Source organism: Nelumbo nucifera, chromosome 1, assembly GCF_055504915.1.
Source record: "Nelumbo nucifera cultivar China Antique chromosome 1, China Antique-T2T, whole genome shotgun sequence".
Lineage (NCBI taxonomy): Eukaryota > Viridiplantae > Streptophyta > Magnoliopsida > Proteales > Nelumbonaceae > Nelumbo > Nelumbo nucifera.
Window position 1 is genome coordinate 16848837 of NC_142649.1, and position 19973 is coordinate 16868809.

At 38.0% G+C, this 19973-nt stretch overlaps 1 protein-coding gene across 5 annotated transcripts in view; it reads right to left on the reverse strand.

Annotated features, from left to right (window-relative positions):
• The window catches only part of LOC104590942 (SCY1-like protein 2 A), a 113497-nt gene that overhangs the window by 80562 nt on the left and 12962 nt on the right, over positions 1–19973 (reverse strand). For all 5 annotated transcript variants that reach the window (XM_088896542.1, XM_088896544.1, XM_088896543.1 and 2 more), the window contains exons 3-4: positions 15441–15551; positions 1539–1721 (exon numbers count right to left, since the gene is read on the reverse strand). In XM_088896542.1, coding sequence (XP_088752668.1) covers positions 1539–1721; positions 15441–15551 — 294 coding nt within the window. The remainder of the gene's footprint in view (positions 1–1538; positions 1722–15440; positions 15552–19973) is intronic.

Below are 19973 nucleotides of genomic sequence, written 5' to 3' on the forward strand. Positions count from 1 at the left end.
GTCATACTAATTCATATGTAGTGTGTGCCATGGCTTTGTATTCGGCTTCAGCACTACTCCTTGCCACAACCGTCTGCTTCTTACTCTTCCATGTCACAAGATTTCCTCCAAGAAATGTGCAGTAACCTATAGTAGATCTTCTATCAAACACAGAGCCTACCCAATCTACATCTGTATACCCAATTACCTCAAGTCTTCCTCCTGGTTTGTACAATAACCCACGGCCTGGAGCTCCCTTCAGGTACCTTACAATTCGAAGAACTGCATCCTAGTGAGGTATCCGAGGATTCTGCATAAATTAGCTCACCACATTGACTACAAAGGAGATGTCTGGTCTCGTGATAGTCAAATAATTCAGCTTCCCCACTAACCGTCTATACCTTCCAGGATCATCAAATATTTTCCCTTTATCACTGCTCAACTTAGCATTTGGCTCCATGGGAGTTTCGGTCGGTTTTGCACCTAACAGTCCTGTTTCATCCAGCAGATCAAGAACATATTTTCTTTGGCACAGGTTTACACCTTGTTTTGATCTAACAACTTCTATACCCAATAAATACTTCAATGTCCCAAGGTCTTTTGTTTGAAAATGATTTTGCAGAAAGACCTTTAGTTTATCGATCCCCAATTTGTCACTACCAGTTATGACAATATCATCCACATAGACCACTAATAAAATCTTTCCGGCTTCTGAATCATAGCTTAACACCGAGTGGTCAACCTGGCATTGTTTCATTCCAAAAGTCTTCACCACTTCACTAAACTTCCTAAACCAAGCACGAGGCGATTGTTTCAACCCATAAATTGCCTTTTTCAATCTGCACACCTTACCATCCTCCCCCTGAGCAACAAACCCAGGTGGTTGCTCCATATATACCTGCTCCATATATACCTTCTCCATAAGGTCACCATGATAATGACTCCTCTTCTGGTACCAAGTTGTAAGATGTATTGACTTGAAGGTGGAGTTAGAAAAGAAAAAACAAGGAAGAGAAATGGTGAAATTTGGAAATAGGTGGTCTTGATTGCCTACTTCCACTTTTCTATTTATTAACAAGAAAGACAATACAGTGACCATTATACACATGATACAATGTTGTCAACTACACAATACTACTATAGTCCCCAAGAAATTTCAAAATTTATCTAGTTATTTATACAAGTAGTCTTATATTGCATGAATCTGACATAATGTGTGGAAGTTATGGCTGCACAAAATATAAGGAATCAACTTGTTATTAGATTTAATTTATTAGAAGTTTCACATAAACAAACGGCTTTACATATACATCTATAGTTTTTGGGGGTGGTTGGTTAGGAGCTAAAAAGTAAAACTAATCCAATTGACAAAGCATGAAATTTCCAAGTTGTTATCTTGTTAATTAAAAAAGCATAGCAAGACCAAACTACGCAAAATATCTCCATTAAAGAAATAACTGTAAATCTGCTGCCCCCCTGTTAGCTAGAAAATAAAAGTAAGATCAAGCTTTACCTAATATCACTACTTAAGAAATGATATAAATCTGTCATGGAATTACCATATTGACATTATTGTGACAGTCCAGGAGTGGTTTTTGAGCTACTAAGTGGTAGATTAGACATCCAAAACTGAACATATCAGAAGAACATCTTGCTGAGAATTCTTTACTTCTAACCAATTCAGGAGCAGTATAATTGAGAGATGGTTGAAGGGGCAAAAGAGAATCATCAACATCATATTCCTGTGAAATTCAAATATTAAGAGATCAATAGCTAAATATGACCTATGGAATACAGATAAATCAGTTTCACCCAATAAACTCCATTAATTGAATGTAGCTATATTACATTCTCAAAAAATTATTACATGCATTGCATTTTTGGTATTCCTATAATCACCATTTCCATTTAATTGCTTTCTAAAATAAGAATCTGCAGTCGATTTACATAAAAATGTTCAAGGTTTAAGTTAATTCATAAAAATATCTGAGTTTCCAAGAACACCTATTCTTGCTGTGGCAATATCATCATCAGGTTTGAGAAGCTAGATCATTTGCTCATCATTTGAACAAAGATTGGGCTGGATGGGCCTTAACTTGCTTCTTTTTATTGTTTTATCTTTAAGTTGTATTTTCTTATATTGGGCCTTAAATATATGGACCATCTATTATTTATTTTTGTTGCTTACCAATTCAGCTTCCCTATTGGGGACATTCATGCAGTGTTTTAAAAGCACAAGGCACAAGGCGAGGTGCGCACCTTTTTGAAGCAAGGCGCAAAATGCAAAAAAAATGCTCAAATTTCAAAAAATGCCAATGTTGATGTGAAAATTTTAATAAATTCTCATGCAACATAACTCACTCAAACAAGTGATTGAGTTTTTATTCTTTTGGGTAAGGCCCATTTAAGTAATCCTATGCACTGTTCCCCTTAATCACATCTCTATGAGAAAGTAGAGAACACCTTTTAATTCTGACTTAGAGAAATGAATGCATACAAAAGAAAAAAACAATGGAGTACTTCTTAAGAAAGAACTATTCATTTGCATTTCTTTTACATCAAGTGTACAAGAATGAGAAGAAAAAAATACAATTGAGAAACTCTACAATAATACATTTCTCTCTTTCTTTCTTTTTTCTTTTTTGATATAAAGAAGATTTCCTTTTCACTCCTTTCTTCACAATAGGTTGTAGACAATCAGATGAAATTCTAACTGTAGACAGCCTTAATCATTTGGATTTTGTATACAAGAATGGAACCGTAGTCAATCAAGTTGAATATTTTATTGTAGAGAGCTTTTATCCCTCTATTCTTCATTTTCATTTAAAGGAAGCCATAATCATCCCTTGGGTATTAGGCTGTAGATGGTTATATCCCTAACTTGTCTCGGTAGAAGGACCATAATCAACCAAGTAAAAGCACCTGGTCTTAGATGGTTTATTTCCCTCTATTCCCTTTCTTAAAAGTAAAAATAAATGAAAGAGGAAGAAGGATACAATTACAATATCTAGGTTTTATTGAGAAAGAAAACAAGAAGAAAAGGAGAAGAGAAGAGAAGAGAAGAGAAGAAGAGAGAAAGGTTCGAATGGAGAAGAGAGAGTTACTGTTCACTCTTTCAAACTTGGAATTTTAAACTATTGAGAGAAATTACAAGAAAGCCCTCATATTGGTACCTAAATACAAAAGGACACCCAAATACAAAAGAACAAAAAGACAAGAATACCCTTGAATGCAAACAATCTCAACACTCCCCCTCAAGCTGAGCATATACATCAATCATGCCCAGCTTGTCTAAGTTCTTGGCAAACTTTGGATGATGAAAGCCTTTAGTGATACAATCAGCTAGTTGGTCTTCTAACCTTACAAAGGGTAGGCAAATATCTCCACTTGCTATCCTCTCTTTGATAAAATGTTTATCCACTTTGATATGTTTTGTACGGTCATGTTGCACAGGATTGTGGGCAATGTTTATGGTTGCTTGATTGTCACAATAGATTCTCATTGGAGGATCAGCTTGGATACCTATCTCGGTCAATAAGGTCTTCAACCAGAGTAATTCTGACACTCCATGGGCCATTTCCCTATACTCTGTCTCAGCACTATATCAAGCAACAACAGATTGTTTCTTACTTCTCCATGAAACAACATTACCTCCAACTAAGGTACAATAACTAGATGTAGATCTTTTATCATCAATAGACCCTACCCAATTTGCATCTGTGTAGGCCTCAACCTTTATATGCCCATGCTTGGAGTACAACATCCCTTTACCAGGACATCCCTTAAAATAAGTTGGGATTCTATTAACAACCTTCATTTGGGAGGTTCTGGAATCATGCATATATTGACTGGCCACCCTGACTGCATATGATATATCAGGTTTAGTCAAACTGAGATAAAGAAGACGGCCAACCACTCTCTGAAAGACCCCTTTGTCTAGAAGAACATCTCCTTCAGTAGTACTCAACTTGTGATTGGGATCAATTGGAGTTTCTACAAGTTTGCATCCTAATTTCCTAGCTTCATGGAGCAAATCAAGAACATACTTTCTTTTAGAGAGGAAGATTCCCTTCTTGGATCTTGCAACTTCAATTCCAAGAAAGTACTTGAGATCACCGAGATCCTTAAATCAAAAATTCTGAAGCAAGAAAAGACTTTAAGTGAGAGATACCTGAGATGTCATCCCCAATCACAACAATGTCATCAACATAGTCAATCGTCCATCGACCTTCCTTATGAATAAAGTGTGATCAGTTTGAGACTGAGAGAATCCAATCTTCAAAACAACATTTCTAAATTTGTCAAACCAGGCTCTTGGGGATTGCTTGAGGCCATACAAAGATTTCTTCAGATGACAAACTTTCCCTTCGCTATTAGGGAAGCTTACCCCAGGAGGTAAGTCCATATACACTTCTTGCAAATCCCCATTAAGAAATGCATTCTTCACATCCATTTGATATAAAGGCCAAGAGAAATGGGCAGCAAGTGTTATAACAACACAAATATAATTCATCTTAGAAATAGAAGCAAAGGTTTATAGATAGTCAATTCCATAGGTTTGGCTATATCCTTTGGCTACAAGGCGAGTTTTATACCTTTCAATTGAACCATCAACTCTGTGCTTAATAGTGTACACCCACTCACACCCAATAGGAACCTTACCCTTGGAATGAGGCACAATCTCCCAAGTTTGGTTCTTTAACAAGGCCTCCATCTCTTGGTTCATAGCTTCCTTTTAGTGACGAGACTGCATTGCTTTTGTAACACTACGAGGAATAGAAATAGAGGAGATGGCAGAAATATAGGCATAGTAAGAAGGTGAGAGAGCATCATACGACACATAATTGGTAATGGGATACTTGATACATGTTCTCTTTCCCTTCCAAAGGGCAATAAGGAGATCAAGATCAACGTGAGCAATAGAAGTACTAGGAAGTTCAAGATTACCAGAGTCCAAGGGATTAGATTATGGTGGGTGTTCAACTTCAGGAGCCACCCTCTTACTATGCCTAATGAAGAATTACTGCTAGGGTCGAGGCTGAAACATAGGAGGTGGAGGAGGAGGGGAAGGAATGCTCTCAATACAAGGACGGGAGGAAGAAGAAGAACTAGTAGACACAAGGAAGGTAACATCCTTTGAAACATACCTTTGACCAGATTGAGGATCAAAACATCTATAACCTTTCTGAATAGGAGAGTAACCAACGAAGACACATTTAATAGACTTAGGATCAAACTTATGTCTCAAAGGACTCATATCATGAACAAAACAGACACATCCAAAGACCTTGAGAGGTAAATTGAAGGCGGGTTCATCAGGAAGAAGAAGTTGCTGAGGGGGCCAAAGATTTAGCACCATTGATGGTATCCGGTTAATAAGATACACACTAGTCTAGATAGCATCTTCCTAGAAACGAGTAGGAACACGAGTTTGGAACAGTAACCCACGAGCAACTTCAACCACATGTCTATTCTTCCTCTCAACAATGAGCAACCCCATTTTGCTATGGAGTATGACTACATGAGCTCTAGTGAATAGTTCCAGTATAAATCTACTGAATTAAAAAATATGAAAGAAAAGTAGTTTCTTGAAGAGAAAAGGAAGAGAGATCCCATGCTTGGATCTTGCAACTTCAATACCCAAGAAGTATTTGAGCTCACCAAGATCTTTGATCTCAAATTCTTGCTGCAATGATTTTTTGAGATCATCAATCACCTCCAGATCATTTCTTGTCACCATTATCTCATCCACATACACAATCAGAATTGACACCAGAACATCTCTCCTCTTCACAAAGAGGGTGTGATCAGACTGTGTCTGTGTGTATCCAAAACGAATGAGTGCCTCTTTGAACCTGTCAAACCAAGCCCTAGGTAACTGTTTCAGTTCATACAGAGATTTTTTTATTCTGCACACCTTTCCTTTACCAACATTTTCATAAAAACCTGTTGGAATGTCCATAAATACCTCCTCCTGTAAATCACCATTGAGGAAGGCATTTTTGACATCAAGCTGGAACAAGGGCCATGAATAGGTGGCTGCTAAAGATAAAAGGATACGAACTAAACTCATCTTAGCTACTGGTGCAAAGGTTTCCAGATAATCAACAACATAGGTCTGAGTATACCCTTTTGCTACCAACCTTGCCTTGTACCTCTCTATCTTGCCATCAACCTTATACTTCACTGTGAATACCCATCTACATCCGACTTCTACTTATCTAGGGGGAGATCAACTATTTCCCAAGTTTGGTTTTTGACCAAAGCATCCTTCTCATCCTGCATGGCTGTTTTCCACTCAGGTTTGGAGAGAGCCTCAGTAACATTCCTGGGTATAGACACAGAGTCTAGAGAAGAAAGAAAATCATGGTAGGAGGGTGATAAGGCACTGTAGGAAAGATGGTGTGAAATGCAATGGGCTGTACACTTTCTCTTCCCCTTATGAAGTGCAATGGGAAGATCAAGGTCAGTGGGATCAGTTGCAACAATGGTGTTAGGGACAGGAACATTGTCATCAGGAAACATAATAGGCTCAGACTCAAGAGAAATACCTGGAACTGTATCTGCCAAATTTGGAGTTTCAGAAGGACTGATAGAGAGTGGTGTGGGTTGAGGATGTGTGGAGTCAACCATCATCTACCGGCGCTGAAGTTTCTGTGAGGCTGCCCGTAGTGGCTCAAGTAATGACTGGAGGTGTAGGTGTTGGCTGAACTGATGGAGGCACCAAAGAAACAGGAAGAGGAACAGATTGTGAGTTCTCCTCCCCAAAACTCTCCCCTTGAGGAGAACAACTTGAGAAGAAGGTGAATTCAAAGAAGGTAACATCCATAGTGACAAATCTGCTCCTCGACACTGGGTCAGAACAGCAATACCCTTTTTGGTTCTGAGCATACCCAAGAAAAACACATTTTTAGCCTTAGGATCCAAGTTCTTGCGGTGAGGGCCAAGAATGTGAACAAAGGAAACACAACCAAAAACCCTTAGAGGTAAATGAAATATCTCCCCATCTGGAAAAAAGAAGACTAAATGGTACCTTAAACTCCAAAGTCCGTGAAGGGACATGGTTAATCAAATGCATGGCTGTAAGAACTGCATCTCCCCAGAATTGCACAGGAACTGAAGCACACACCATAAGACTCCATGCCACCTCCACAATGTGTCTGTTTTTCCTCTCAGCAACTCCATTCTGTTGCAGTGTATATGCACAACTATTCTGATGAACTACACCATGTTCTAAGAGATACGTGGTCAGGTCCTTCTCAAAGTACTCTCTGGCATTATCTGATCTAAAAGCCTTAGTTCTCACTCCAAATTGTGTGAGAACCATCTGGTGGAACTATTGTACTAAGTTAGGAACCTCATCACGTGATCTCATCAAATAAATCCAAGAATATCGTGTATAATCATCCACAAACAAGAGAAAGTAACGGAATCCTCCCATGGAAGGGATATGATATGGCCCCCATACATCAGTGTGAACAATATTAAAAGCAGAAGTACTTCTTTTATTACTTGGTTTAAAAGACTATCTACAATGTTTTCCTAACTGACAACTCTCACACTCCAAAGTAGATAACTGAACAGACTCAAACAACTTTGGGAAAAGACATTTCAAAGAACTAAAAGAAAGATGACCCAAGCGATTGTGCCAAAGAATAATCTGGTTCATTAACTCTAACCCACTACTACTTATCACCTGATTTCACACTCCAAAGTACTTCTCCCTATTTCATACTTATCACCTAATTTCTTAACTGATAGGCCCTGGCTTCATTTTTCTTTTGAGAGTAGGTTTCAGTCACTCCATCCCAAATCTCCTTAGCAGTATTAGCCCATAGGAAATTTTTTGCAATATGAGTAACATGGAATTACACAGCCAGGACATTACCATGTAATTCTGATACACCCATCGGGAAGAGTCTGTATCAGGTTTTTTCTCCTCCCCAGTGAGATACCCTAATTTTCCATGGGCACTAATAGCTATCTTAGTTGATTGTGCCCACTCCAAATAATTTGTACCATCAAGTTTTACTGTAGTAATGATCCCAGACCCAAAAATATCACTACTACCTCCAACACCCAGTCCCATAGTACCGGTAGATTTCATTTCGGTATTCCAACTCTCCATCTTACTTCAAACAGTTCAACAGTAAGAAAAAATAGATTGGAGACCTTCCAAAAATAATTTAATATCACACACACAGAAACCAACCCTTCCGGAAGAAGAAAACCCTAGCTAGAGAGAAATCTCTCTCCTCCCCATGCCTCCCAACAGAGAGAAGAGTGAATCGATCACTCTAAGAGGCTCAAAAAATTCCAGAAACCAAACCGCCCTCTTCAGAAAATCAAAAGAAAACTAACAATACCTGGGTGCCCAAGATCAGATAAAAAACAAAGAGTCCAACTTTTCTGGGACTCTTCCCCGTACTCCAGTTCTTCCTGATTTTGATGCTGAACAGTAGATCACCTTTCTGATGACTAAATCCCACCAAAAAATCCAAGAACTGGGCAATCTATAGCAGATCGATCAGCCCTTTACTACTTCATGCAGTCGGCTGATATAGGGCTGCATGAGAATGCTTCAATAAACCCTAGCCGATGCTCTATTACCAAGTAGAAATCTGCTGAATTAGAAAATATGAAAGAAAAGTAGTTTCTTGAAGAGAGAAGGAAGAGAGAAGGAGAAGAAGAGAAGAAGAAAAGTTGAAAAGAAAAGAGAGCAATGATCTAGCCACCCCCTTCACTTATTATTTATATTAAAAATAATAGAACAGTACAAAGACAACTATGCCCTTATAGGGTGGCAAAACATAAAACAACATATATAACACTCAAAAACATAATAAAAATTGGACTCACATAACTACTATGGTCCCCACCTCCTATCTAACAACTAACATAAAACATCTACTCAGAAAAACATCATAAAATTGATTAATCTTCAACAGTGCCCCGTTCTTCAAGAAACACACAAAGGTGGTTTTCAAAGTACTCCTTTGCATTGTTAGATCTTATTATTTTAATTCTTTTATCAAAATGGGTTTCCACCATATTCATGAAATTTTGAACAATCATAGGACCTTCATCACGTTGTTTCATCAAGTAGAGCCATATATATCAAGTGTAGTCATCAATGAAGAGAATGAAGTATCTATACCCACCCATGCACGGAATGGTATATGGACCCCAAACATCAGTATGAATCAAATGGAAAGCAACATTACTTGTTCTATTAATCGCAAAATATGTGGTTCTACATTGTTTGGATAAATGGCAAACTCCACATTGAGGATTCAAGTTGGACACTGAATTGAACAAATTTGGAAACAAAGGTTTTACAGACTTAAAGACATACGGCGAAGACGACAATGCCATAATTGCAAAAAACTTAATTTCTCATTAGAACAAGACTCATCTTGGTTTAACAATCCATATTCTGAAGCATCATCAAAAAGGCACACTCCATTGATTTCACGCCCATTTCCAATCATCTTCCCCGTGTTCACATCCTAAGAAACACAATGGGTAGGAAAAAAGGTTACAGAACAATTATGGGACTTGGTAAGAGAACTGACAGATAATAAGTTTTTGTTAAATTGAGAAGTCCAAGTGCAACTAGGACTTTCAATTTCATTATGCTTGATGTTGTTGACTGTATGGCTTGATTTGAACATTTTGAGGGTTAATCACAAATCTTCATAGTTGGAAGAGTCCTAGTTGAAGGACTCCTCGATTTTATCAAATTATCTTTGATTCACACTTAAATCGTGGTCCTGAATTGATTTGACCAAGACGATTAAGATCATAAAATAAGAGTCCTGAAATATGATCATTTAGCTAGCCTACTAGCCCAACCCACTTATTTGGGTTATAAATGATTTAAACATTATTGGATTAAAAATATTCCTTCAATAGTGTCGCCTTGAGCATTGTGGGCCTAGGATATGGGCATACAGGGCTCAAATAAGCAATTAGAGTCAATACTTATGGAAGTTTCATCATTAGAAAAGAATTAAGCCTAAATTAGAAGAGTCCTAGTATGATCAGGACTCTTGCAGTATCTCTCATCATACAAAATCTGATATAATCTTACTTGTAAAATTTGTGGAGGAATCCTAGCTTGAGTAGGATTTTTTTTTCAGAAATAATCATGTAATTCGGTTTTTCTTTTTTTTCTTTTTTTTTTTTTTTGCTTGGAACATAAGAGTCCTAATCTGAATAGGATTCTTGCACCAGGAACCTGAAGTGATAAGGCCCAATTGTGTCTCTGGCCTAAATAATGGGGAATCTTTTTCTTTTAATATAGCATCCAAAGATGGATGTGATTTATTCCCCCCTTTTCGTCATTTTTAATTGATTAAAAATTTTAATTAAACATTAAGTGGGCCCTTGAGGGTATTTATGGTCCATTTGAAATATTATAAGGGGCAGAATTTGAAAGCTTATTAAAATTTTGGGCATATATTTTCTTTTTATATGTTTAAGAGGGCTTGGATTATACTTTCTTTTTATTTAACCCCTTTTAGGCGTGGTCCCAACCTCATAATCTGTTTAAGAGAGATTGGGTTTATACTTTATTTGCATTTAACCCCTTTTAGATGTGGTCCCAACCTCTTAATGTGTTTAAAGGGCTTGGGTTTATACTTTGTTTGCATTGAACCTAGAAGCCACTTTAGTATATATTTTTTCAATGATTAATTCTATTGTGTGGACCATCTCTTTAAAGATTCTAGAGTTCTTTTCTTCCAGTAAACACCATAATATTGCTACCCTAGTGCATCTCCACATAATTTTTCATCTCCTCCTTGTTATTGAGAAGAATGATTTCTTAAACAAACTCTTAATGTCAATTGGTTGAGTCAACCTGCAACCAAACATAGAGAAGACAAATTCCCAAATATTAGTAACATAATGATAGGAGATTAGGAGGTAACATGTTGTGGAGACTTTGTAACTTGATGTATCTTATTAGTATAGTCACTGTTTTATATTACTTATACATCTTATTCTTCTTTTCTCTTTCAGCCCTATATGGGCATTCTTGTAATTATATATATTTTAATATATAAAAGACTCTTTGAGGTGGGGGTCAATACATTCTTGACACCTCTAAGATTATTCTTGTTCTTTTCTCTATTCGGCCAAGAGTGTTGACATGGTACCAGAGCAGGTTGCTCTTTGATCTATTTTCTCTCTCTCTTTAACCTCACTAGAAGCAGTAATCCTGTCGTATTATGGCTGTTTTGATCAACCCTTTTCTGTTCAGTCTTCTTTGCACAACCAGCAGAAGAGATTTCATTAGATATCTCTTGGGAGACATTGGTTCGAGGCCAAACTTCAGATTTGGTGTCGCCTAGACCAGATCTATTCTCCCTACAAACAGCATCTGATTTGGTGAAGTTTTTGAAGGAGTTCTGATCTTCTTCTTGGGGCGGCAATACTGTACAGTTTCCTTTTTTGGACTGCAACAGCTTTGGACTTCAGATCTGGTGCCGCCTAGACCTGATCTATTATACCTACAAACAGCATCTGGTTTGGTGAAGTTTTCAAAGGAGTTTTGATCTTCTTCTTGGGGAAGCAACACTGCACAGTTTCCTTTTTTGGACTGCAGCTTTTTTCTGGACTTCAGGCCTTCTACATCAGCCTGCAATTTGAGTTTTTCTCTCCAGATTGAAGGGTTCTCTCAAGCTCTTCTTAACCCTACACTCAGGTTCTGGTTTGGAGATTTTTAAGGACAGTTTTCTCTCAATCGGCTGATTCGATCAACCTATAACCCTAGATCTGGTGTCGTCCTAAGGTTTTCTTGCTTCCCATTTATTTGATTGAGTTCTTGATTGCTGAATTTGGTTGTCTCTGATATCCTTGTGCCTGGACTGCTGTTTTCTTGCTGAAATGGCCTCCAATAGAGACAATATTATTCCTATAAAACTGGAAGGATCTACCTATGGAATTGACACTGCTGCTGTAGCACATGGGAGTAAGAAATCTACTATTGGTGGTGATTCTTTTGTTAAAGGTGATTCTTTGGCATCTATGATTGAGGAAAACATTCGACAATTGGTAACATCTACTACTTCTGCTCTTTTTGCTATTGGCTTAACTGGTGAGTTTTCCAGTTATTGTGCTTCTCCTTCTCATATTTGGATCATTGACTTTGGAGCTACAACCACATGACAGGAGCCTACCCTAACCAACTAAGTAACCTTACTGAAACCCATCACAAACATATTGTTACTGCCATTGGTGAAAAGTTAAACATCATTGGTAGTAGTGATTTGTCTCTTAAGCTTTCACCCACTACTTCCTTCCTTCTTACCAAAACCCTTCTTGTTCCTAATCTCACAACAAATTTGATTTCTGTTGGCCAATTAGTTGCTGAAGGTAACATTCTCATCTTCTCATCTTCTCTCATTCGATATGTTAGAAGCACAACTTCTCAGAGATTGTTCTTTTCCTTCTCCTCTCTTATTCAGTTGAGAGCATATGCTGATGTGGATTGGGCTGGTTGTCCAGACACTTGTAGGTCCACTTTTGGGTGGTGTGTTTTTATGGGTGATTCACTCATCTCTTGGAAGTGTAAGAAACAACAAACAGTCTCCAAGTCTTCTATTGAACTAGAGTATAGGGCCATGACTTCAGTTTGCAGTGAGATTGTTTGGTTACGATCTCTCTTTATGGATTTTGGCATTTAGCTTCCTACTCCTATTCCTCTCTATGCAGACAATATGAGTGCTATCAAGATTGCATCTAACCCTGTTTTCCATGAGAGGACCAAGCACATCGAGGTGGACTGCCACTTTATCCGAGATCTTTTCACTACTTGATCTATTTTGCTTCCTCTTGTAGCCTCAGACATGCAGATTGCTGATATCTTCACCAAAGCTATGACTAGAGTTCGACATCTCTTTCTTATAGACAAATTGATGCTTATGTCTAGGCATCAGTTTGAGGGGGAGTGTGGAGACTCTGTAACTTCATGTATCTTATTAGTATAGTCCCTGTTGTATATTACTTATACATCTTATTCTTCTTTTCTCTTTCAACCCTATATGGGCATTCTTGTAATTGTATATATCTTTTAATATATAAAAAGACTCTTTGAGGTAGGGGTCAATACATTCTTGACACCTCTAAGATTATTCTTGTTCTTTTCTCTATTCGGCCAAGAGTGTTGACACATGTGACATTGCAATGAGAATCTTTGGGATATCCTCTTGATTGGAGATCTCTTCCAATGTCACAATAATTTTTTTTCTTTTTTTTTCTGCCATTTTCGAAAGAGTAAAAAAATTTCAACTTCCACCTCTAATCCATCTACACCTAGATGTCTACCTCCAAGATATCTCTTCCCTCAATAGAATCTCATACAATTCTCTCAAGTTTCATTATTGTTTTCTAGCATCTCCTAATCTCACAAAACTCAAGCTTGTCCAAGTCCTTTATCTAGGTTATTATCAGATTCTTCTTCTCCCTAATGAAACCAAAACCTCTTTATTCCAAACATTTGACTTTGACTTTAGTGCATTAAGCCTCTTCTAAAACATGAATTCCGCCTTTTTATTGTCCACCTCCTCCCATGAAGATTTAGCAGTCTCTAGGAAACAAGGGTATCCTATCTACATATTCTCAAATTTAAAGGGAGAGGATCCTTCTCAAGGGAAGTAAGGAACAATGATTTCAGGTACCTTTTCAACAAAGAGTGACAGAATAAACCTAACCAATGTCTGCCCAGTTCACAAAGAATAGGAACCTATTGAGCTTAATGATTTGCTTAGAAGTTTGACCATGTAAACTTGGATTGTAGGAGTGGAGGCTTTCTGAGAATAAAAGCATGTGGAGTTAAAATTCCTCATGATAGTTGTAATGACCTCAAAGAGAAAGAAGCTTAGCCCTTAAAGAGTTGTCTTCCCCAACCAAACCCAAGAAACTTCATTATTCGTATGGTCTCTAAAGGCAGCACCTGCTTGGGAGGGGCATAGTTGCCCATGGAAAATCCATCACCAAGTTAAATTTAGTAATACCCCATCACATCTAGGGCTGTTCACAAATAAATTCAAATCGGCCAATCCGATTTGGATGGTTTTTCTTCACCACCGGTCGGTTTTGGGTTGGAAAGATGGGTAAACCGATAATCGGTTCGGTTTCAGTTTTCACATCGAAACCGAACCAAACCGAACCGAGTTATCTATAAATATATTCTCACTCATATATTATATATAATATGTATATTCCGAAATATATTTCAGTTTTAAATGTATATCCAATAAATATATTCTCACTGAAATATTATATATAGTATGTATATTTCAGTTTTAAATATATATATATATATTTTGGTTTTAAATATATATATTTCTGAAATGTATATTTCAGTTTTAAATATATTCTGAAATATTATATGTAATATGTATATTTCCAAAATATTTATATATATATATATATATATTTAAAGCTGAAATATATATTTCGGAAATGTATATATTTAAACCAAAACCGACCCAAACAGACCTAAACCGACCAGGTCGGTTTTGCTTAATAGAGGGTCGGTTTTGGTTTAATCTTTACGTAACCCGACCAAGTCGTCGGTTGAAAAAAGACTAGTAAACCAACCCAACCCGACCCGTGAACAGCCCTAATCACATCTTGAAGGTTGTTAACTTGTTATCATCTCACAACAAATACACACACACACACACACACACACACACACACACACATATATATATATATATATATGCAGCCTAACTCTACCTACAATTTTCATTGTTTTACCCCACCCCACCCAAAAAAAGAAAGAAAAACAATTGTTCCCTCTGTCCCTTGCTAAGCGAGTGAATTGGGCAAGCAGTTTGCTGAACTAGTTTGATTTCTCTCAATGAATTTCTGTACTGCCATGTTCCTTAGAAGCAATTTTCTGATCTATATACAATTTTCATAACTACCTCAACTGCTTGATATGTTCAAAATTGGAAACAAGAAATAAGAACATTAAAAAGCCACAATGAACTTTCTAACATAAAGGGAGGAAACCCACACTGTTATAGACCACTCATGAGTCCATTACCAGACAGGATTTTAGTGTTTCTTCAACAACATATGTATGAAAGAAATGCTAAATGAATTCCATGCAAATAAGCAATTAAAATGAAGGTATCCAAGGGAGGTGCTTTCCACAGATGCAACAGCATAAAAATGGAAGACATACTCAAATTTGCAGCACTTAACTGCACAAATTGCCCCCAATTACTACCATGAGAAAAATAATAAGGAAATGAACAAAATCAGTAGAGGATTAAGAAAAGTGGAAATTAATTCATCTTTGCAAAAAAAAAAGGACAGATGCTCTGATCTCTCTTCATGCAATTAATAATCAATCTTGAATCAAATGATTGAAGAGAAACTCAATATACAAACAAACTGGGAAGTGGCCTTTGTCAATGCAGAATAAAGAATCCACTTACAGCATAATGAAATGGCTGCATATTGGTCTGGTCACCTGAAGTCTGATCTGCAGAAATTGCAAAACCAAATCCACCAAGTTTCCAAGCTCCACTAGAAGTAATAAAAATGGTCTGCAATACCAAGATCTGATTAATTTTATGCATTTGTAATATAAGCCTCAGACTCAGAACCGAAAAACGCTGGGTCTTGACTCTTGAGTAGCTTAGACACCAACTGCTGGAAATGCAATTAAAGGTATTGGAAAAATAAAAAAGTCTCCATCACACAGCAGACTAGGAGGAAATACAATACCAAGTCATTTTCATTTTGGGGGAGCAGATTGCCATCATGAAAGAAGAGAATACAAGCTAACGGCACAATCAAAAGTAAAATCTTTCCAAAAGACAAATTACAGTAATACAATTTAAATTAGCTGCAAGATAATCTACACCCACGAGAAAATATGTACTATCAGAGAAGAAAAGGGACAGGAAAAACTGAAAAAAAAAAAACTAATCTACTAGCATCAGCCATGCTTTGATGACACCCAGAGGAACACCTACCAGTGGGACTAAGAAAAAAGAATCTATTCCCAGGATAGCAATCACACCTCTGTAGATATATCAACAGAATTTTAATTGAGAGAAAAAGAAAACCAAGATGGTTCCTTGTATGAAAGGAAATGTGTTTATGCATGTAAATTTAACAGAAGTTGTCCTTCCAGATAGACTTAAATGGCAAATAGGATTTAGCACTTCTTGACAGTAAATCTGATTGAAGATTTACAGAAAAAGAGAAGAGAAGAGAAGAGGAGAGAAGAAAAGAGAAGGAAGAAAGAAGAGAGAGGCAATGGAACAGTGCTAGCGGCGCCAGCTTCATTATAATATATAGGGCAAAAAAATAAGAAGGAAATGACCCTTGTGCCCCTACTAAGTGATGGTACAATAATAGATTAAAATAAAAAAGGCTTTAATCAGCCAAAGAGACCCTAACAAACATAAAATCAATTATTTCAACACTCCCCCTCAAGTTGGAGCATAGATGCCAATCATGCCCAACTTGTCACACAAATCATTATGCCGCACATGATGAATACCTTTGGTGAAGATGTCTGCAAGTTCTTCTGAGCTGACATAGGGGGTGCACACTTCTCCATTTACAAGTTTCTTTCTAATAAAATGCTTGTCCACTTCAATGTGTTTCGTCCTGTCATGGAGGACTGGATTAGCTGCAATGTTGATAGCAGCCTTGTTGTTGCAATAGAGTGACATAGAGTTGCTGACTGTAAAACCCAGTTCTCCTAACAGATTTCTTATCCACATGATTTCAGCAACTCCATGAGACATAGCTCTGTATTCTGCTTCAGCACTAGACCTAGCCACCACACTTTGCTTCTTACTTCTTCATGTGACTAGGTTTACCCCTACAAAGGCACAATATCCACAAGTAGACTTTTGGTCATCAACTGCCCCTGCCCAATCAGCATCAGTATATACCTTCACCTTTAAATGTCCATGTTTCTGGAACAGCAAACCAGCTCTAGGAAACTTCTTGAGGTATCTGAGGATCCTCTCTATAGCTTCAAGGTGAGTTGTCCTAGGATTGTGCATGAACTGACTAAGGACACCCACTGCATAAGCAATATCAGGCCTGGTCATAGACAAATACAAGAGTCTCCCTACAAGTCTCTGAAACTTCTTCACATCTTTCAAGAACTCTCCCTGACTGTCTCCCAGATGATGGTTAGGTTCAATTGGTGAGTCAATTGGTCTCACCCCCAGTTTGCCTGTATCTTCTAGTAGATCTAGTACATATTTCCGTTGGGAAATAAAGATGCCCTTGTGAGAGCGGGCAACTTCAATTCCCAGGAAATAACGTAAGGGGCCTACATCTTTCACCTCAAATTAAGTGGCTAAGAACTTTTTTAGTCTCTATATTTCAGCCTCCCAATCTCTTGTGATCACTATGTCATCCACATACACAATTGGAGCTGCAATTTTCCCTTCACCTTTCTTCACAAATAGTGTGTGATCTGACTGGCATTGTTTGAACCCCATCTGTTGAACTGCTAAGTGGAACATACTAAACCAGGCCCGAGGAGATTGTTTCAGCCCATATAAAGATTTTTTTAACTTGCACACTTTCTATTCACTGCCTTTAGCACAAAAACCTGGAAGTTGGGTCATGTACACTTCATCTTCTAAGTCACCAATCAAGAAAGCATTTTTTATGTCCAATTGGTGAAGTTCCCAGTCAAGATTTGCCACTAGTGAAAGGAGAATTCTGATAGAGTTCATCTTGGCTACTGGGCAAAAAGTCTTTGTATAGTCCACTCCATATACTCGTGTAAAACCATTTGCCACCAGTCTAGCTTTGTACCTTTCAACAATTCCAACAGCCTTGTGTTTCACTGTGAACACCCAGTTGCACCCCACTGGTTCCTTCCCTTCAAGAAGATCCACCAACTCCCAAGTGCCATTTTTATGTAATGCATCAATCTCTTCCTTCATTGCATCTGTCCATTAAGGTTTGGATAAAGCTTCTGCCACATTCTTAGGAACAGGGATACTGTCAATAGAGGAGAGGAATGCACGATATGAAGATGAAATATGATCATAGGACACAAAGTGACAGATAGGATGGTTAGTGGTACAAGATCTAACACCCTTTTTCTTAGCAATAGGAACATCAAGATCATTAATGACAAGGGAATCAACATTGAAAGGAGCAGGCATATCAATAGAAGCAAGTGTACCTGGCCAATGGGAAGGATCAACCTCTGGTGAAGCCGATGATATTGTGGTTGCATAGTATCAGGTTCCACGGCTCTTGAACTCTACTGGCTTTTGTGGTGGCAAAGAAAGACATGGAATGGAAGAGGGTCAGGTAGAGGAGGTAGTTGAGTCTGAGCCTATTTCTCCTCAACCCTACACTCGCCCTAAGGAGAAACCGAGAAGAAAGGTCGATTCTCAAAGAAGGACGCGTCTATAGAGACATAGTACTTATGAGAGACGGGATAATAGCAATGGTACCCCTTTTGAGATAGAGGGTAACCAAGGAAGACACAGGAATAGCACAAGGAACAAGTTTACCCCGAGTATGTGACAAGTTATCAACAAAGCAACGACACCCAAAAGCACGTATTGGAATGGGGAACAACGGTGCTATAGGAAACAAAAGTTGATGTGGGGCCTTATACTCTAGTAACCGAGAGGGCATACAGTTGATGATGTACGTAGCAACAGAACAACATCCATCCAAAAACGTTTTGGAACATTCATATGGATTAACAAGCCACGAGCTACTTCAAGAAGATGATAGTTTTTTTCTTTCAACAACACCGTTTTATTGAGGTGTCCTAGCACAAGAGCTTCGTTGAAGTGATCCACTTGAAGCAAAGAATTCCGTGAGATCACTATGGAAATATTCCTTTGCATTGTCCGACTGGAAAATATGGATATCAATTTGGAACTGAGTGAATACCATGCGTTGAAAGTCTTTCACAATTTTAGGCACTTCCTCTCTAGATCACATAGGGTAAACCCAGGTGTATCTAGAGTAATCATCAGTCAAGGTAATGAAGTACTTATATCCAGCCTCAATAGGTAGAGTAACAAGGCCCCAAACATCAGAATAAACAATATGAAATGGAAATTCAGATCTTTTATTTCTCAAAGGAAAAGTGCTTCTACAATGTTTACTCAATTGACATGTCTGACACTGCAACTGACTCACTGACAAAGACTCAAACAACTTTGGAAACATAACTTTTAATGACTCAAAAGAAAGATGACCAAAACGATTGTGCCATAAATAGGCTTGACTCTCACTAGACAAACTCAAGGACTCTGTAGCCACAAGACCAGCTTTATTCTCCAACACGTAGAGGCCATCCACCATGCTTTCTCTACCAATCGTCTTCCCGAGGCCAAATCTTGAAACACACATGAAGACGGATAGAAAGTAACTGAACAGTTTAAGGAGTGAGTAATACTACTAATGGAAAGCAGATTTATAGGTAATTTAGGAACATGTAGTACGTTAGAAAGGGTAAGGCCGAGTGGGAGATATATGGTTCCTTCGCCAGATATGGTGGAGAAAGAACCATCAGCTAGTCTCACCTTATCTCTCCCAGAGAGAAGATTGTATGCCTAAAATAAATTTGACTTACCGGTCATGTGGTTTGAGGCTCTGAATCAATTACCCAAGGGGAATCAGAGGTATGAGATGACACATGGAAGGCAGTGGCAATGTTACCTGAAGCAGATGCAAAAGAGGTAGAAGGAGTAAGACCAGTATCCATCTGGAAAAGAGTCCTACCATATAACTCCAAATGGTCATGGAAGGAGTTGATGATCTCTTCCTTAGGGTCAGAATTGGGATGCCTTTCCTGAGTTACCATGGGACCAATCTCTTAAGATGCCATATTAGCTGAGTTATACCTTTTCCAATTCTGCTGACTTGGTTTCTTGCCCTGATCAGTTGTTGACTTCTTACCCAAATCCTGTGCCCATTTAAGTTTTCCATGGAGATCCTAGCAGGTATCTCTGGTG